General features: G+C 49.7%; 3 protein-coding genes across 3 annotated transcripts in view; 2 read left to right on the top strand and 1 right to left on the bottom strand.

The window, feature by feature from the left end:
* RDH12 (retinol dehydrogenase 12) overlaps positions 1 to 13,234 on the top strand; it is a 340,678-nt gene that overhangs the window by 17,259 nt on the left and 310,185 nt on the right. The window lies entirely within an intron of this gene.
* ATP6V1D (ATPase H+ transporting V1 subunit D) overlaps positions 1 to 13,234 on the bottom strand; it is a 163,130-nt gene that overhangs the window by 91,026 nt on the left and 58,870 nt on the right. The window lies entirely within an intron of this gene.
* LOC126958662 (ADP-ribosylation factor 1-like) lies at positions 4,228 to 4,869 on the top strand. Its single transcript, XM_050797081.1, has one exon. It carries the CDS (start codon positions 4,243 to 4,245, stop codon positions 4,852 to 4,854), a length of 612 nt encoding a protein of 203 aa, XP_050653038.1. The 5' UTR covers positions 4,228 to 4,242; the 3' UTR covers positions 4,855 to 4,869.

Raw genomic sequence — 13,234 nt, 5'->3', positions numbered from 1 at the left:
GGGGTGGAGGAGGGTGGCAGGTGAGTCCGGCTAGAACCTCAAAAGTAGAGAGTTTCAGTCAAAGAACCCCAGAATTCCTGTGGGCAGTGTGGGATGAGCAAAGAAGCAGGGGAGAGGGTGGGAGGCATTGAAAGACCAGATTTTGGGAGGCAAACTTTTCAACCAGTTCAAACTCCAGTCTGCTTCTCTGGGTGGGGAAAGGTGTCTCCAGCTGGCTTGGTTCCCTCCTGCCCCAGGGCCTCTGCCTGCACTGCTCCAGCCTCTGCTCCCAGCCCTCAGGAGTTTCTGCCGAATTCACCCCCCTTCCGAGTCCTCCTCCATCACCCAGCTCTCAGGGAGGCCTTTCTGGCCCCCAGGTTTTGTATCATATGTATTGCATATTCTCACAGCATCTGCCCCTGTCCTTCACATGTTTAGTTCTGCTTCAAATACTACACTTGTTAGAACTGCTATTTGATTAATGTCTTATTCCCTCACTGGACTCTTTAAGTTTCATGAGAACTGGGACCATGTGTGAATTTGCTCTTGATTTTAGCCATGCAACTCACTGTGATGCCTGGCACATGGGTGCAACGCCATAAACATGGGCTGAATAAGTTAAATGAGTAAAGGTAGAGGAGGTCTATGCACCACAGGTCTTTCTATTCCTTTCCACAAAGAAGTTGGGCCTGCCCCAGCTGATCAGCAGAACTATAATTTGTGCATCCCAAGTTCACCCCTAACTTCTTCTCCCATACATGGAAGAAAATGCATGTCAGTTAGAGTGCTTTGGGCTGCAAGTAACTGAAAAGTCAATCAGCAGTGGCTTAAACCCAACACAGATGTTAGTTACTTAATGAGAAGACTAAAGGTAGGTGATTCCAGAGTAGATTCAGTGGCTCAGTGCTGCCATCAAAACCTAGGCTTTCCCCATTTTTTTTTTTTTTTTTTTTTTTTTTTGAGATGGAGTTTTGCTCTTGTTGCCCAGGCTACAGTACAATGGAGCTATCTTGGCTCACTGCAACCTCCACCTCCAGGTTCAAGCTATTCTCCTGCCTTGGCCTCCCGAATAGCTGGGATTACATGCATGCACCACCACGCCCAGCTAATTTTGTATTTATTTATTTTTTTTTTAGTAGAGATGGGGTTTTACCATGTTGTTCAGGCTGGTCTCGAACTCTCGACCTCAGGTGATCCTCCTGCCTCGGCCTCCCAAAGTGCTGGGATTACAGGCATGAGCCACCATGCCCGGCCGGCTTTCCCCATCTTTCTGCCCTGTCATCATCAGCATCTTCTGCTACAGCAACAAACATTCTCTCAAAACTGTCTCAAGCAGAAAGAAAGGGCCAAAAAGGGGTTGGGGAAGGGCATTTGTTTGCAAGATTGAATTTTGAAAATTAAGTGACTGTCTGTAGTAACCTCTAAGAGAGTATTCATGCCATAGTTTTGTAATTATTTTTTTTACCTGTGGCCACACCTCCCCTCCAACCTCTGCAAACAGCTTCTTCATGATAGAGACTGTATTTTAGGACTCTGCTTCCCCAGCCTCTGGCACAGGCTAGGCACCCACACTGCTGACAGAAGAGAGGGCTCTGAAGGGGGCCAAGTGTGAAAGGTAGGGAGGGACCACAGGTGAGGGAGGGGAGGAGTCCTTTGCTAAAAGCAGGAACTCAAAGGGAAAGTGGGCATCAGGGTGCTCATAGCATAGGAAAGAGGAAGTGGTAAGTCTGAGAAAAGGTTGGAGAGGGTTGTGGCAAACCTTGGCACGGTCTGGAGAGAACTACAGAGAGGAAAGGAAGGGTGTAGAGCCTGAGGTTTATGCCAACACGGCTTCTTCCTTTGGGCTTCATAATATTTCTCCCATCTCACTGGGCATTGTTTCCTCCCAGCAAAGTGAATGTGTGGCTGTCACCCTATCCAGAAGTGTCCAAATGCAAGTGAGCCCTGGGATGGGTGTCACTGATGGCTCCTGCAATAGTTGGAGGAATGAAAGGCTTTTAAATGCACTTCCTTCTTCCCACCCATGTGGTCTAACGGAATTGAATGCTCAACACCAGGCACTTTTTTAAAAAGATGGGAGGAAAAGCTAAAATGTTAGGGGTGATTAAGAAAGAAGGAAGTGTGCCAGGCACAGTGGCTCAAGCCTAGAGTCCTAGCACTCTGGGAAACTGAAGCAGGCAGATCACTTGAACCCAAGAGTTCAAGACCAGCCTGGACAACATGATGAAACTCCATCTCTACAAAAAAATACAGGTGTGTGCCTGTAGTCCTAGCTACTTGGAAGGCTGAGGGTGGGGGAGTGCTTGAGTCTGGGAGGTTGAGGCTGCAGTGAGCCGAGATTGTGCCACTGCACTCCAGCCTGAATGACAGAAAAAGACCCGATTTCAAAAACAAACAAACAAAAAAAGGAAGCAGATCCAAGCCCCTACCTACCCCCAGTCTTCCTTCCTATGGTCCAAGTCTCAGCATCCGGCATTCTCCCTGGCCTTGGGTCATGACCTGTCTGAGCAGGGTCCTGCTGAGACTGCCACTGGGTGTGGGGTGGGGAGGAAGCCCACAGGATTTCGCTGGCCCCCAGGACCCCATCAGATCAGCAGAGACATGCCCACGGCTGTGGCTCTACCCTGTGTCTGGAAGTGGGTGCTCTTGTGGTCCTATTCCGGCTCTTGTCAATCAGAGCAGCCAGTTCCCCTCAGTTCCTTCCTCCCCAAGGCTGGTGCCTGGGAGGCAGGGCTCCCTTCTCATTGTCTTAATTCTTCCCAGCCCCCTTTGGAAAGGAAGGACATCATTCCAACTGGTTCACCTACTTTGTCTTGCCTGGAGAAACAAAGTTTAGCTCATACTAGGAATGAAAATTTTTTGTTTGTTTGCTTTGTTTTGGTTTGGTTTTAGAGCCAGGGTCTCACTCTGTTGCCCAGGCTAGAATGCAGTGGTGTGATCACAGCTCACTACAGCCTCAAACTCCTGGGCTCAAGTGATCCTCCTGCCTCAGCTTCCTGAGCAGCTAGGACTACAGGCACATACCACCATGCCTGCCTAATTTAAAAAAATTCTTGTAGGCCAGGGACAGTGGCTCATGCCTATAATCCCAACATTTTGGGAGGCCAAGGTGGGAGAATCGCTTGAGCTCAGGAGTTCAAGACCAGTCTGGGCAACATGGTGAAACTCCATCTGTATAAAAAATTAGCCAGGTGTGGTGGCACATGCCTATAGTCCCAGCTACTCCGGAGGCTGAGGTAGGAGGATTGCTTGAGCCCAGAAGATGGAGGTTGCAGTGAGCTGAGATAGCACCACTGCATTCCAGCCTGGGCAACAGAGTCTCTAAAACCAAACCAAAAAATTAACAAACAAAAAGTTTTCATTCCTAGTATGAGCTAAACTATTTCTCCTGGCAAGACAAAGCAGGTGAACCACTTGGGATGATGTCCTTCCTTTCCAAAGGGGATTGGGAAGAATTAAGGCAATGAGAGGGGAGCCCTGCCTCCCAGGCACCAGCCTCAGGGAGGAAGGAACAGAGAGGAACCGGACCTGCTCTCATGGACAGGAGCTGGAATAGGACCACTTCCAGACACAGGGTAGAACCACAGCGGTGGGCATGTCTCTCCTGATCTGATGGGGTCCTGAGAGCCAGCCTGACCCTGTGGGCTCCCTCCCCGCCTCACACCCCACATCTTATCTGAGAAATTTTCTTTTTTTTTGGTGGAGACGGGATCTTGCTATGTTGCCTATTGGTCTCAAACTCCTGGGCTCAAGCGATCCTCCTGCCTCAGCCTCCCAAAGTGCTGAGATTACAGGCATGAGCCACCATGCCTAGCCAATGAAAAAATTTAATAACCGGCTTATCCTGCCTGAAACAAAACATCTCTAAGGGGTTTACTAAACACATCAAAACCCAAAACACACCCAGTATCTAACATTTAAAATATTCAGTATAACTCTCAGATTACCTTTTCCTGTGGAGAGACAAGCAGAACAACAGTCTCGAAAAGACTCCCCACACAAAGGAGACTATCGTGTGGTCCGACAGGATCTCTGGGCTGAGTTGGGCAGTTGCTGAGGAGGGTAGAGGGTTTGAGCTTCTCTCTTGGGGTTTTCAATGGTGATCTCAGCAAGGGAGTTAAGAATCAAAGCCCTGGGGCCATGGCTGTGAAACCTTTGAAAGTAGGAGAACCACTGTCCTGTGTCCTGTGGGAGTTTCACTGTCTGCTGCCTCTTCGCTGTCAGTGTGCCTCTTAAAACACAGATCTTGTGGGAGCGAAACCAATGCCTGGCTCGGAGCAGCAGCCTCTGAGGTGTCCCCGGCCAGCGTCCTTCCACCTGTCCACAAGCATGGGGAACATCTTCGTCAACCTCTTCACGGGCCTTTTTGGCAAAAAAGAAATGCGCATCCTCGTGGCGAGTCTGGATGCTGTGGGGAAGACCACGATCCTGTACAAGCTTCAGCCGGGTGAGATCGTGACCACCATTCCCGCCACAGGCTTCAGCGTGGAAACCGTGGAGTACAAGAACATCAGCTTCACTGTGTGGGACGTGGGTGGCCAGGACAAGATCCGGCCCCTGTGGCGCCACTACTTCCAGAACACACAAGGCCTGATCTTCGTGGTGGACAGCAATGACAGAGAACGCGTGAACGAGGCCCGTGAGGAGCTCATGAGGATGCTGGCCGAGGACGAGCTCCGGGATGCTGTCCTCCTGGTGTTTGCCAACAAGCAGGACCTCCCCAATGCCATGAATGCGGCTGAGATCACAGACAAGCTGGGGCTGCACTTCCTATGCCACAGGAACTGGTACATTCAGGCCACCTGTGCCACCAGCGGTGACGGGCTCTATGAAGGACCAGACTGGCTGTCCAATCAGCTCCGGAACCAGAAGTGAATGCAGCCCCCCTCCCCCTCACTCCTCTTGCCCTCTGCTTTACTCTCATGTGGCAAACGTGCAGCTCGTGGTGTGAGTGCCAGAAGCTGCCTCCGTGGTTTGGTCACCGTGTGCATCGCACCGTGCTGTAAATGTGGCAGATGCAGGCTGCGGCCAGGCTTTTTATTTAATGTAAATAGCTTTTGTTTCCAATGAGGCAGTTTCTGGTGCTCCTATGTAATATTACTCAGCTTTTTCTTATTGTAGAAAGAAAAATCAACTCACTGTTCAGTGCTGAGAGGGGGATGTAGGCCCATAGGCACCTGGCCTCCAGGAGTCGCTGTGTTGGGAGAGCCGGGCACGCCCTTGGCTTTAGAGCTGTGTTGAAATCCATTTTGGTGGTTGGTTTTTAACCCAAACTCAGTGCGTTTTTAAAAATAGTTAAGAATCCAAGTCGAGAACACTTGAACACACAGAAGGGAGACCCCGCCTAGCATAGATTTGCAGTTATGGCCTGGATGCCGGTCGCCAGCCCAGCGGCTCCCCTCAGGAACATGAGGTGGTGGTGGTAAAGCAGACCGCGGTCAATTCTGCATGGTCACAGTAGAGATCCCCGCAACTCACTTGTCCTCAGGTCACCCTGCTTTCCATAGCCATGTGCTTATCTCTGTGCTCCCACAGTTCCCAGGGGCCAGGCTGGGAGCCCACAGCCACCCCACTCTCTCGCAGGCTGCCCCACCCACCTTCAGGCAGCCTATGGGACCCAGGGCCCCATCTATCCCTCGGTCACCGTGTGGCCACAGTGGGTCCGTCATCCCCAACACTCATGCTCGCTCAGACACTTTGGCAGGATGTCTGGGACCTCACCAGTGGGAGCGCGTTCAAGCTGGGCAGGCGGTCCACCTAGACCCACAGCCCCTCGGGAGCACCCCACCTCTGTGTGTGATGTAGCTTTCTCTCCCTCAGCCTGCAAGGGTCCGATTTGCCATAGAAAAAGGCAACCTCTACTTTTTTCTTTTGTATTTTGATAAACACTGAAGAAGCTGGAGCTGTAAAATTTATCTTGAGGAAACCTCAGAACTGGTCTATTTGGTGTCATGGAACCTCTTACTGCTTTCAATACACGATTAGTAATCAACTGTTTTGTATACTTGTTTTCAGTTTTCATTTCGACAAACAAGCACTGTAATTATAGCTATTAGAATAAAATCTCTTAACTATTTCAAAAAAAATTAAAGAAAAAAAACAAAAAACAAACAAACAAAAAAACACAAGTGGCCGGTGCGATTGCCATCAGCAGCAGCAGACTGTGAAACAGTAGGCTGCCGGGTTCGGGAGATAGTGTGGATAATGTCCGTTTTTTTTTTTTAATTTTTCGAGACAGATTCTGGCTCTGTTGCCCAGGCTGGAGTGCAGTGGCACAATCTCGGCTCACTGCAAGCTCCGCCTCCCGGGTTCACACCATTCTCCTGCCTCAGCTTCCTGAGTAGGTGGGACTACAGGCGCCTGCCACCATGCCCAGCTAATTTTTTGTGTTTTCTTTTTAGTAGAGATGGGGTTTCATCGTGTTAGCCAGGATGGTCTTGATCTCCTGACCTCGTGATCCACCCACCTCAGCCTCCCAAAGTGCTGGGATTACAAGCATGAGCCACTGCGCCTGGCCTTGTTTTGTTTTTTTTTGAGACAGAGTTTCACTCTTGTTGCCCAGGCTGGAATGCAATGGCATGATCTTGGCTCACCGCAACCTCTGCCTCCTGGATTTAAGTGAATCTCCTGCCTCAGCCTCCCGAGTAGCTGGGATTACAGGCGGCTGCCACCACGCCCAGCCAAGTTTTGTATTTTTAGTAGAGACGGGGTTTCTCCATGTTGGGCAGGCTGGTCTCAAACTCGTGACCTCAGGTGATCCACCCAGCTCGGCCTTGCAAAGTGCTGGGATTACAAATATGAGCTACCGTGCCTGGCCTAATGTCCAGTTTTAAGAGACAACATCTGCAGATTCCTAGGGCTTATAGCTCGGGAGCAGAGGAGTCAGAAGTCACCCAGTCCTCCCCAGGCTTCTGCAGGCTCCAGGACTCTTTCCTCTGCCCACTGGGAGAAACTAGATAAGCCAAAGCAATGGGAAAGCTCGAGTGTTGGAGGTAGCCAGGGTGTATTGTGTCATGCGGGAGAGGGAGGGATGCTTCAGGCGGCTGATGACTATGGGGATGTGGGTGGTGTACTCCAGTAGAAAACACTGTAATATTTGTGACAGTCCCGTTAACTGTAAAGCACTATCCAAATGCCATTATAAAATCATCCTGTTGTCGACAATTTTAAGAGAAAAACTTTTGCCCAGTTGCCACTAGAGGGCGGCCGAATCTCGCATTGTTGAAAAGGTCCTGGACAGGGAAGGGTCCTTGGTTTACAAAGGGAGAGGGTATAAGAGGGCAGCCCTGGCTGGCTGTGGCCATGGACACGTGGCCATCGGCGGGCCCTGGGTTCCAGTGCGAAGTTGAAGCAGACCACCTTTGTCAGGGGCTTCCCTCGTTGTTCTCTGGAATCCCTACACCCTGCCGCAAACACACTCAGATGGAACCCCAGGTCTGCAGCCCAGGGCTCTACCCACCCGCTTCCCAGGAGCCCTTCCCAGGGCTCTACCTTCCCGCTTCTCCGCCTTAAGATTTAACGTCGCCATTCATTTTCAGTTCTTATTCCCTGGGCTCCGCTAAAATACCACCTACTCTGAGAAACTCATTTACTCTAAGGAGCTAATAATGGCAGACAACAGTTTAGCTTTTAGCCCTTTCGGGGACACTTACACTTAGGAGATTTGGTTTCTTTTAAGGATGTGTAAGAGTCTCCTCAGGCCCCCTGCACTGGGGGTGATAGCAACTGTAAGGCACTGTGCTTTCTAGCATGTTCTGGCACTGTCATGAGACCATTCCGAAAAGCCACTCGCACTCATTTCGGAGACAGCCAGGGATGTTTTACAGGAGCTCGACAATGTCTTTTTTTTTTTTTTTCTTTTTTTTGAAACAGTCTCACTCTGCAGCCCAGGCTGGAGCACAGTGGTGCGATCCTGGCTCACTGCAACCTCCACCTCCCGGGTTCAAGTGATTCTCCTGCCTCAGCCTCCTGAGTAGCTGGGATTACAGGCACCCGCCACCACACCCAGCTAATTTTTGTATTTTAGTAGAGTTGGGATTTTGCCATGTTAGCCAGGCTGATGTCGAACACCTGACCTCAAGCGATCCACCCGCCTCAGCCTCCCAAAGTGCTGGAATTACAGGAATGAGCCACCGTGCCCGGCTGACAATGCCTTTTTAGCCTCCACCTATGCCCCAGACCCCCATGTTCAGCTGGGCACACCTCTGACTGCTTCCAGTGTAGCATCAGAGGGCCAACCCACGCCCACACGCAAGGACGCTCTTGGTGCACCAGCCCAGAGCGCTATCCTGCTCCCCAAGATTGGAATAATATTCACAGCTAATACTTACAGCACTTATATGCCTAGCACTTTTCCAAGTGCTTATACACATTTAATCTTAACTATACAGTAGGGGAGAACCATTACTGTTGCATTACCTTGTTTCACAAAGGAGGAATTTGAGGCCCAGAAGGTTAAGTACTTGTCCAAGTCACACAGCTGGTACGTGGAAGAGCCAAGATTCAAACTCAGGCCATCTGACTCCTTGGCCAGGTTTCTCACCAGCACACGCACTGCCTCTGCACAGAGAGGGTGAAACTGCATTGTCAGTCTGTCCTCACCAGCTCTTCCCTCACCAGAACTCAAGACCAGACCCTCACCCTACTCAACACTGCCCCTTCCTTGCAACCTCAGGCTTGAAGGCCTGGTCTCCTTCCTTTAGTATTAGTTATCATCTGCCGGCTGCTCCTGAAGCTCTCCCCACTGCTGCTCCGGGCTGTAGGGGGCTTGCTGGAGAGAGAGGCAGGCGTTGGTTTGGAGGAGCCAGGTGGACTTACTGCAGCCTCTCTTATTACTCTCTGTAAGCAGCATCACCTCATCTGATTAGCTGGTGTTGGTCCCCATTGCAGGTGGAATTTTCCCATTAGAGTTAAATGAGAGCAGGATCCTGGCAGAGTCAGAAGGAATGTGAATCCTCAAGACCTATTTTCTCTTGTCTTATACAAAATAAGAGCCCACAGAGATGAAATAACTTGCTCAAATTCACAAAGCTCAGTTGGACTGAAGCCATGACTAAAATGGGATCATTGTGTTAATAACAATAACAATGATGAGGCCCAGTGTGGTGGCTCATGCCTGTAATCCCAGCACTTTGGGAGGCTGAGGCAAGTGGACAATTTTTTTTTTTTTTTTTTTTTTTCCTGAGACAGCCTCGCACTGTTGCCCAGGCTGGAGTGCAGTGGCGTGATCTTGGCTCACTGCAACCTCTGCCTTCTGGGTTCAAGTGATTCTTCTGCCTTAGCCTCCCGAGTAGCTGGGATTACAGGCACCCGCCACCACGCCCGGCCAATTTTTGTATTTTTAGTAGAGACGGGGTTTCACCATGTTGGCTAGGCTCATCTCGAACTCCTGACCTCATGATTCGCCTGCCTCGGCCTCCCAAAGTGGCTCATGGCGTGAGCCACTGTGCCCTGCCGCAAGTGGATCATTTGAGGTCAGGAGTTTGAGACAAGCCTGGCCAACATGGTGAACCCCATCTCTACTAAAAATACAAAAGTTGTCCAGGTATGATAGCGGGTGCCTGTATCCCAGCTACTCGGGAGGCTGAGGCAGGAGAATCACTTGAACCTGGGAGGCAGAGTTTGCAGTGAGTTGAGAATGCACCATTGCACTCCAGCCTGGGTGACAGAGCAAGACTGCGTCTCAAAACAAACTAAACAAACAATAACAACAAAAATGATGACTAACATTCCTTAAGGTTTTACCACATGCCAGATACAGTACCAGCACCAAGCTGGTACTTAGATGCATTATCTCGGTCAATTTTTTCAACAGCACTATAAGTAACAGCTTTAAAAGCTCTGTTACTTTCCTCATTTTACAAATGAAGAAACTGAGATTCCAAGAGATTAAGTAACTTCCTCAGGATCACATGGCTTATAAACTGTGGAGCAGGATGGCTCCCAGGTTTGTCTTTGACTCCAAAGTCGCTGCTCTTAATGATTAAGGCACACAAGGGAATCGCAAGCACTCTGATAAAACTCCTGTGAAAGGAGCCCGAACCTGGCTATGACTTGGTTGGAACTGAGGCACAGGTACGATAGGACATGGAGACAGGCCACAATCATACATTCCAGTCCCCTCCACAAAACGACAGAGCTTGGATGACATGGACCCAGATTTCCCTAGGACAGAACTTGAACCCTGTATACAATTCAGGTTCGTCTATAGAGAGTTGTGCTGGGAAGGGCAGATTATAGGGGATAACATACGGGCCCAGGGAGGAAAATCACCCACTGTAAGTGAGGAAGGATCCAGGCCTAGTGGACAAAGTGGCTCTGGTTCCTGTGCAAGCCTGTGCCGGACCCATGCCTGATCCCCTGGAATGCTTGGGTGCTCTCAAGGGGAGGGCTGCATGGTAAAGCAGAAGGGACTTTGCTATAAGCCCTCCATCCCAAGGAAAGAAGAAGCAGGAGGCTTTCTCAACTGGCAGAGTGGTGACCGAGTGGAGTGTCACATCAACTGGTGTCGATGGCATCACGGGGATAAGATTTGGAGGAGGCAGGTGGCAGCGGGGCCTGTGGAATGGAGTCTTGGAGGAGGGGCTGGGCAGTGAGTGACTGATGCAATATCAGGCACTGCCCCAGGACATTGACTTGATGAAAGGCCCAGAGACCTCAGGACTTTGGAGGGCCTGCTCATCACTGAGGGGCAGAGAGCGCCTCATTAAGTGGACTACAAAGCTTAACGTCCCATTCTGATTCCCTGAGGATTCTGTGATCAAAGCAGTCCCTTCTTGCTGTGCCTTTGGTATGAGCATAAGGCCTCAAAGCATGCAGGGCTGGGGGTGGGGGCACCAGCTTCCCAAATATGCCTTTGTGTTTATATACAATCCTATAGGTGCCCCAGCAACCTGGCAAGAGGATCCCTATTCTCTCTAGATTTCAGAAAGATAAATCAAACCATGGGAAATCCATGGCAGGCATGGACAGCTAATTCTAGTTCACCAAATCTGGGCTAACAAAAGCAGATAAAAAGGTTCAGTGCTGGGAGGTGGAGCTTGCAGTGAGCCGAGATTGCCACAGAACTCCAGCCTGGGCGACAGAGCGAGACTCCGTCTCAAAAAAAGAAAAAAAAAAGGTTCAGTGTAGGCAAGACGTGGTGGTTCATGTCTGTAATCCCAGCACTTTGGGAGGCCAAGGTGAGTGGATCACCAAGTCAGGAGTTAGAGACCAGCCTGACAACATAGTGAAACCCCATCTCTACTGAAAATACAAAAATTCACTGGGCGTGGTGGCGCGTGCCTGTGATCCCAGCTACTGGGGAGGCTGAGGCAGGAGAACTGCTTGAACCTGGGAGGCAGAGGTTGCAGTGAGCCGAGATCATGCCACTGCACTCCAGCCTGGGCAACAGAGTGAGACTCTGTCTCAAAAAAAAAAAAAAAGATCAGTGTAATCCCGGCATTTTGGGAGGCCAAAGTAGGAGAATCACTTGAGCCCAGGGGTTTGAGACCTGCCTGGGCAATATCAAAAACATTTTAAAAATTAGCCCAGTGTTGTGGCTCACATATGTGGTCCCAGCTACTCTGGAGGCTGAGGTGGGAGGATCACTGGAGCCCAGGAGGTCGAGGCTGCAGTGAGCTGAGATGCCACCATTGCACTCCAGCTGGAGTGACAGAGTGAGACCCCATCTCAACAATAACAGCAGCAGCAGCAGCAGCAGCAGACCAAAACAGCGGCAAAAAAGGTTGGGGAAATATGAGCTGGGTTGTGTCCCAGAAGCTCCCACACAGGAACTGGGGTGGGGGAAGGGAACAGAGGTTTCCGCAGGGGGCAGTCAGTGCCCATACTCTAGATGTCATTTTTGGGTGAACTTGGAACTGGAGCACAATTTTATCTACTTTTTCTTCTTCATTTTGCATATTAAAATTTTTTAATAGGAGAAAAAGCGTACACCTTTATTTAATGTGTTCATGTTGTGCTCACAGTGATTACCCTTACATTTTTTTAATGTCCTCTTTTCAATATGTACATGAAAATGTCACATGGAACAAAATGGAATATAGTGAGAAGTGTGTCTCTCCCACCCCACAGGCAGCCACTATGGATTGGTAACATCTGCCCAGTGCTTTCCAGCTTAAAGAATGTGTGCTCATAAATTATGTTGTTGGATCCCAGCAACAGCTCCCTAAGATATGTTGGCCCTGAATCATTATTGTCTCCATTTACAGATGGGAAGTCCAGCTCCAAGAGGTTAAATGACCTACCCAGAGTTAGGCATCTAAAGAATGGCAGAACCAAGATTTAGACCCTGGTGGTCAGAGCCCAACTTGTGAAGCCTTCGAATTACACCACACTGCCTTCCTTAGCAAAAGAGCCCTGGTTCTTAGAACCTGGAACGTGCCATAAATAGTTGGCCTTCTACAAAGAGAGACTTGTGATTGGTCAGGAAAGAGAAAAATATCTTTGAGTATTTACATTCCAGAATGGACTGTTCATTCTCTGCTCTGAGACACGTTTACAAGGACACCTCTCTTCTGTGTTTTAGAGCATCGTACCTTTAAAAGTCAGCAGCGGGCAAGCTCTCAGGAGAGACTATGCGAAGAGCCTAGTGTTCTAGGGCTGCCATGACAAATTGCCACAAACTGCAGGGCTGAAATCAACACAGTTCAGGAGGACAGAAGTCCAAAACCAAGGTGTTGGCAGAGTTGGTTCCTTCTGGAAGCTCTGAGGGAGAATCTCGGGCTTCTCTGCTGCCTTGTGGTGGTCACCAGCAACCCTGGGTGTTCCTGGGTTTGTAGGGGCATCACTCCAATCTCTGTCTTAGTGGTCGCATGGTATTTTCCCTGTCTGTGTGTCTTTGTTTTCTCTTTTATAAAGTTCCCAGTCATTCAATTTAGGGCCTCCCACCTCATCTAGGTATGACCTCATTTTAAGTAATTATGTCTGCAGAGACACTGCTTCCACATAACGTCACATTCTGAGCTTCTTGGTGAGCTTCAATGTTCAGGAGACACCATTCAACCTAGTCCTCTCTATTTTTCTGTTTTGTTCAATAAATAGGGATGGCACTATTAGAACATTCTGATTCTTCCTTAACCAGCCATGTCCCAACTCAGGAAGTTGATGCCCATCTTACAAGGAGGGCCAGAAAAAGGGAGCAAGGCACATGGAGGTATCCTCAGAACTGATGGATGGCTGCTGGCAGACACCCAGAAACAGGTGCTGGGCCTGGAGGGTGGAAGTATATACCATGGTAGCTGCATGGTTTGGGATC

This window comes from Macaca thibetana, chromosome 7 (assembly GCF_024542745.1).
Source record: "Macaca thibetana thibetana isolate TM-01 chromosome 7, ASM2454274v1, whole genome shotgun sequence".
Taxonomy (NCBI): domain Eukaryota; kingdom Metazoa; phylum Chordata; class Mammalia; order Primates; family Cercopithecidae; genus Macaca; species Macaca thibetana.
The sequence above is the reverse complement of the archived record's forward strand: the minus strand, read 5'-3'. Positions and strand labels throughout refer to the sequence as shown.

Coding starts and splice junctions, on each gene's coding strand:
- LOC126958662 (XM_050797081.1), top strand. CDS start 4,243: ATGCCTGGCTCGGAGCAGCAGCCTCTGAGGTGTCCCCGGCCAGCGTCC.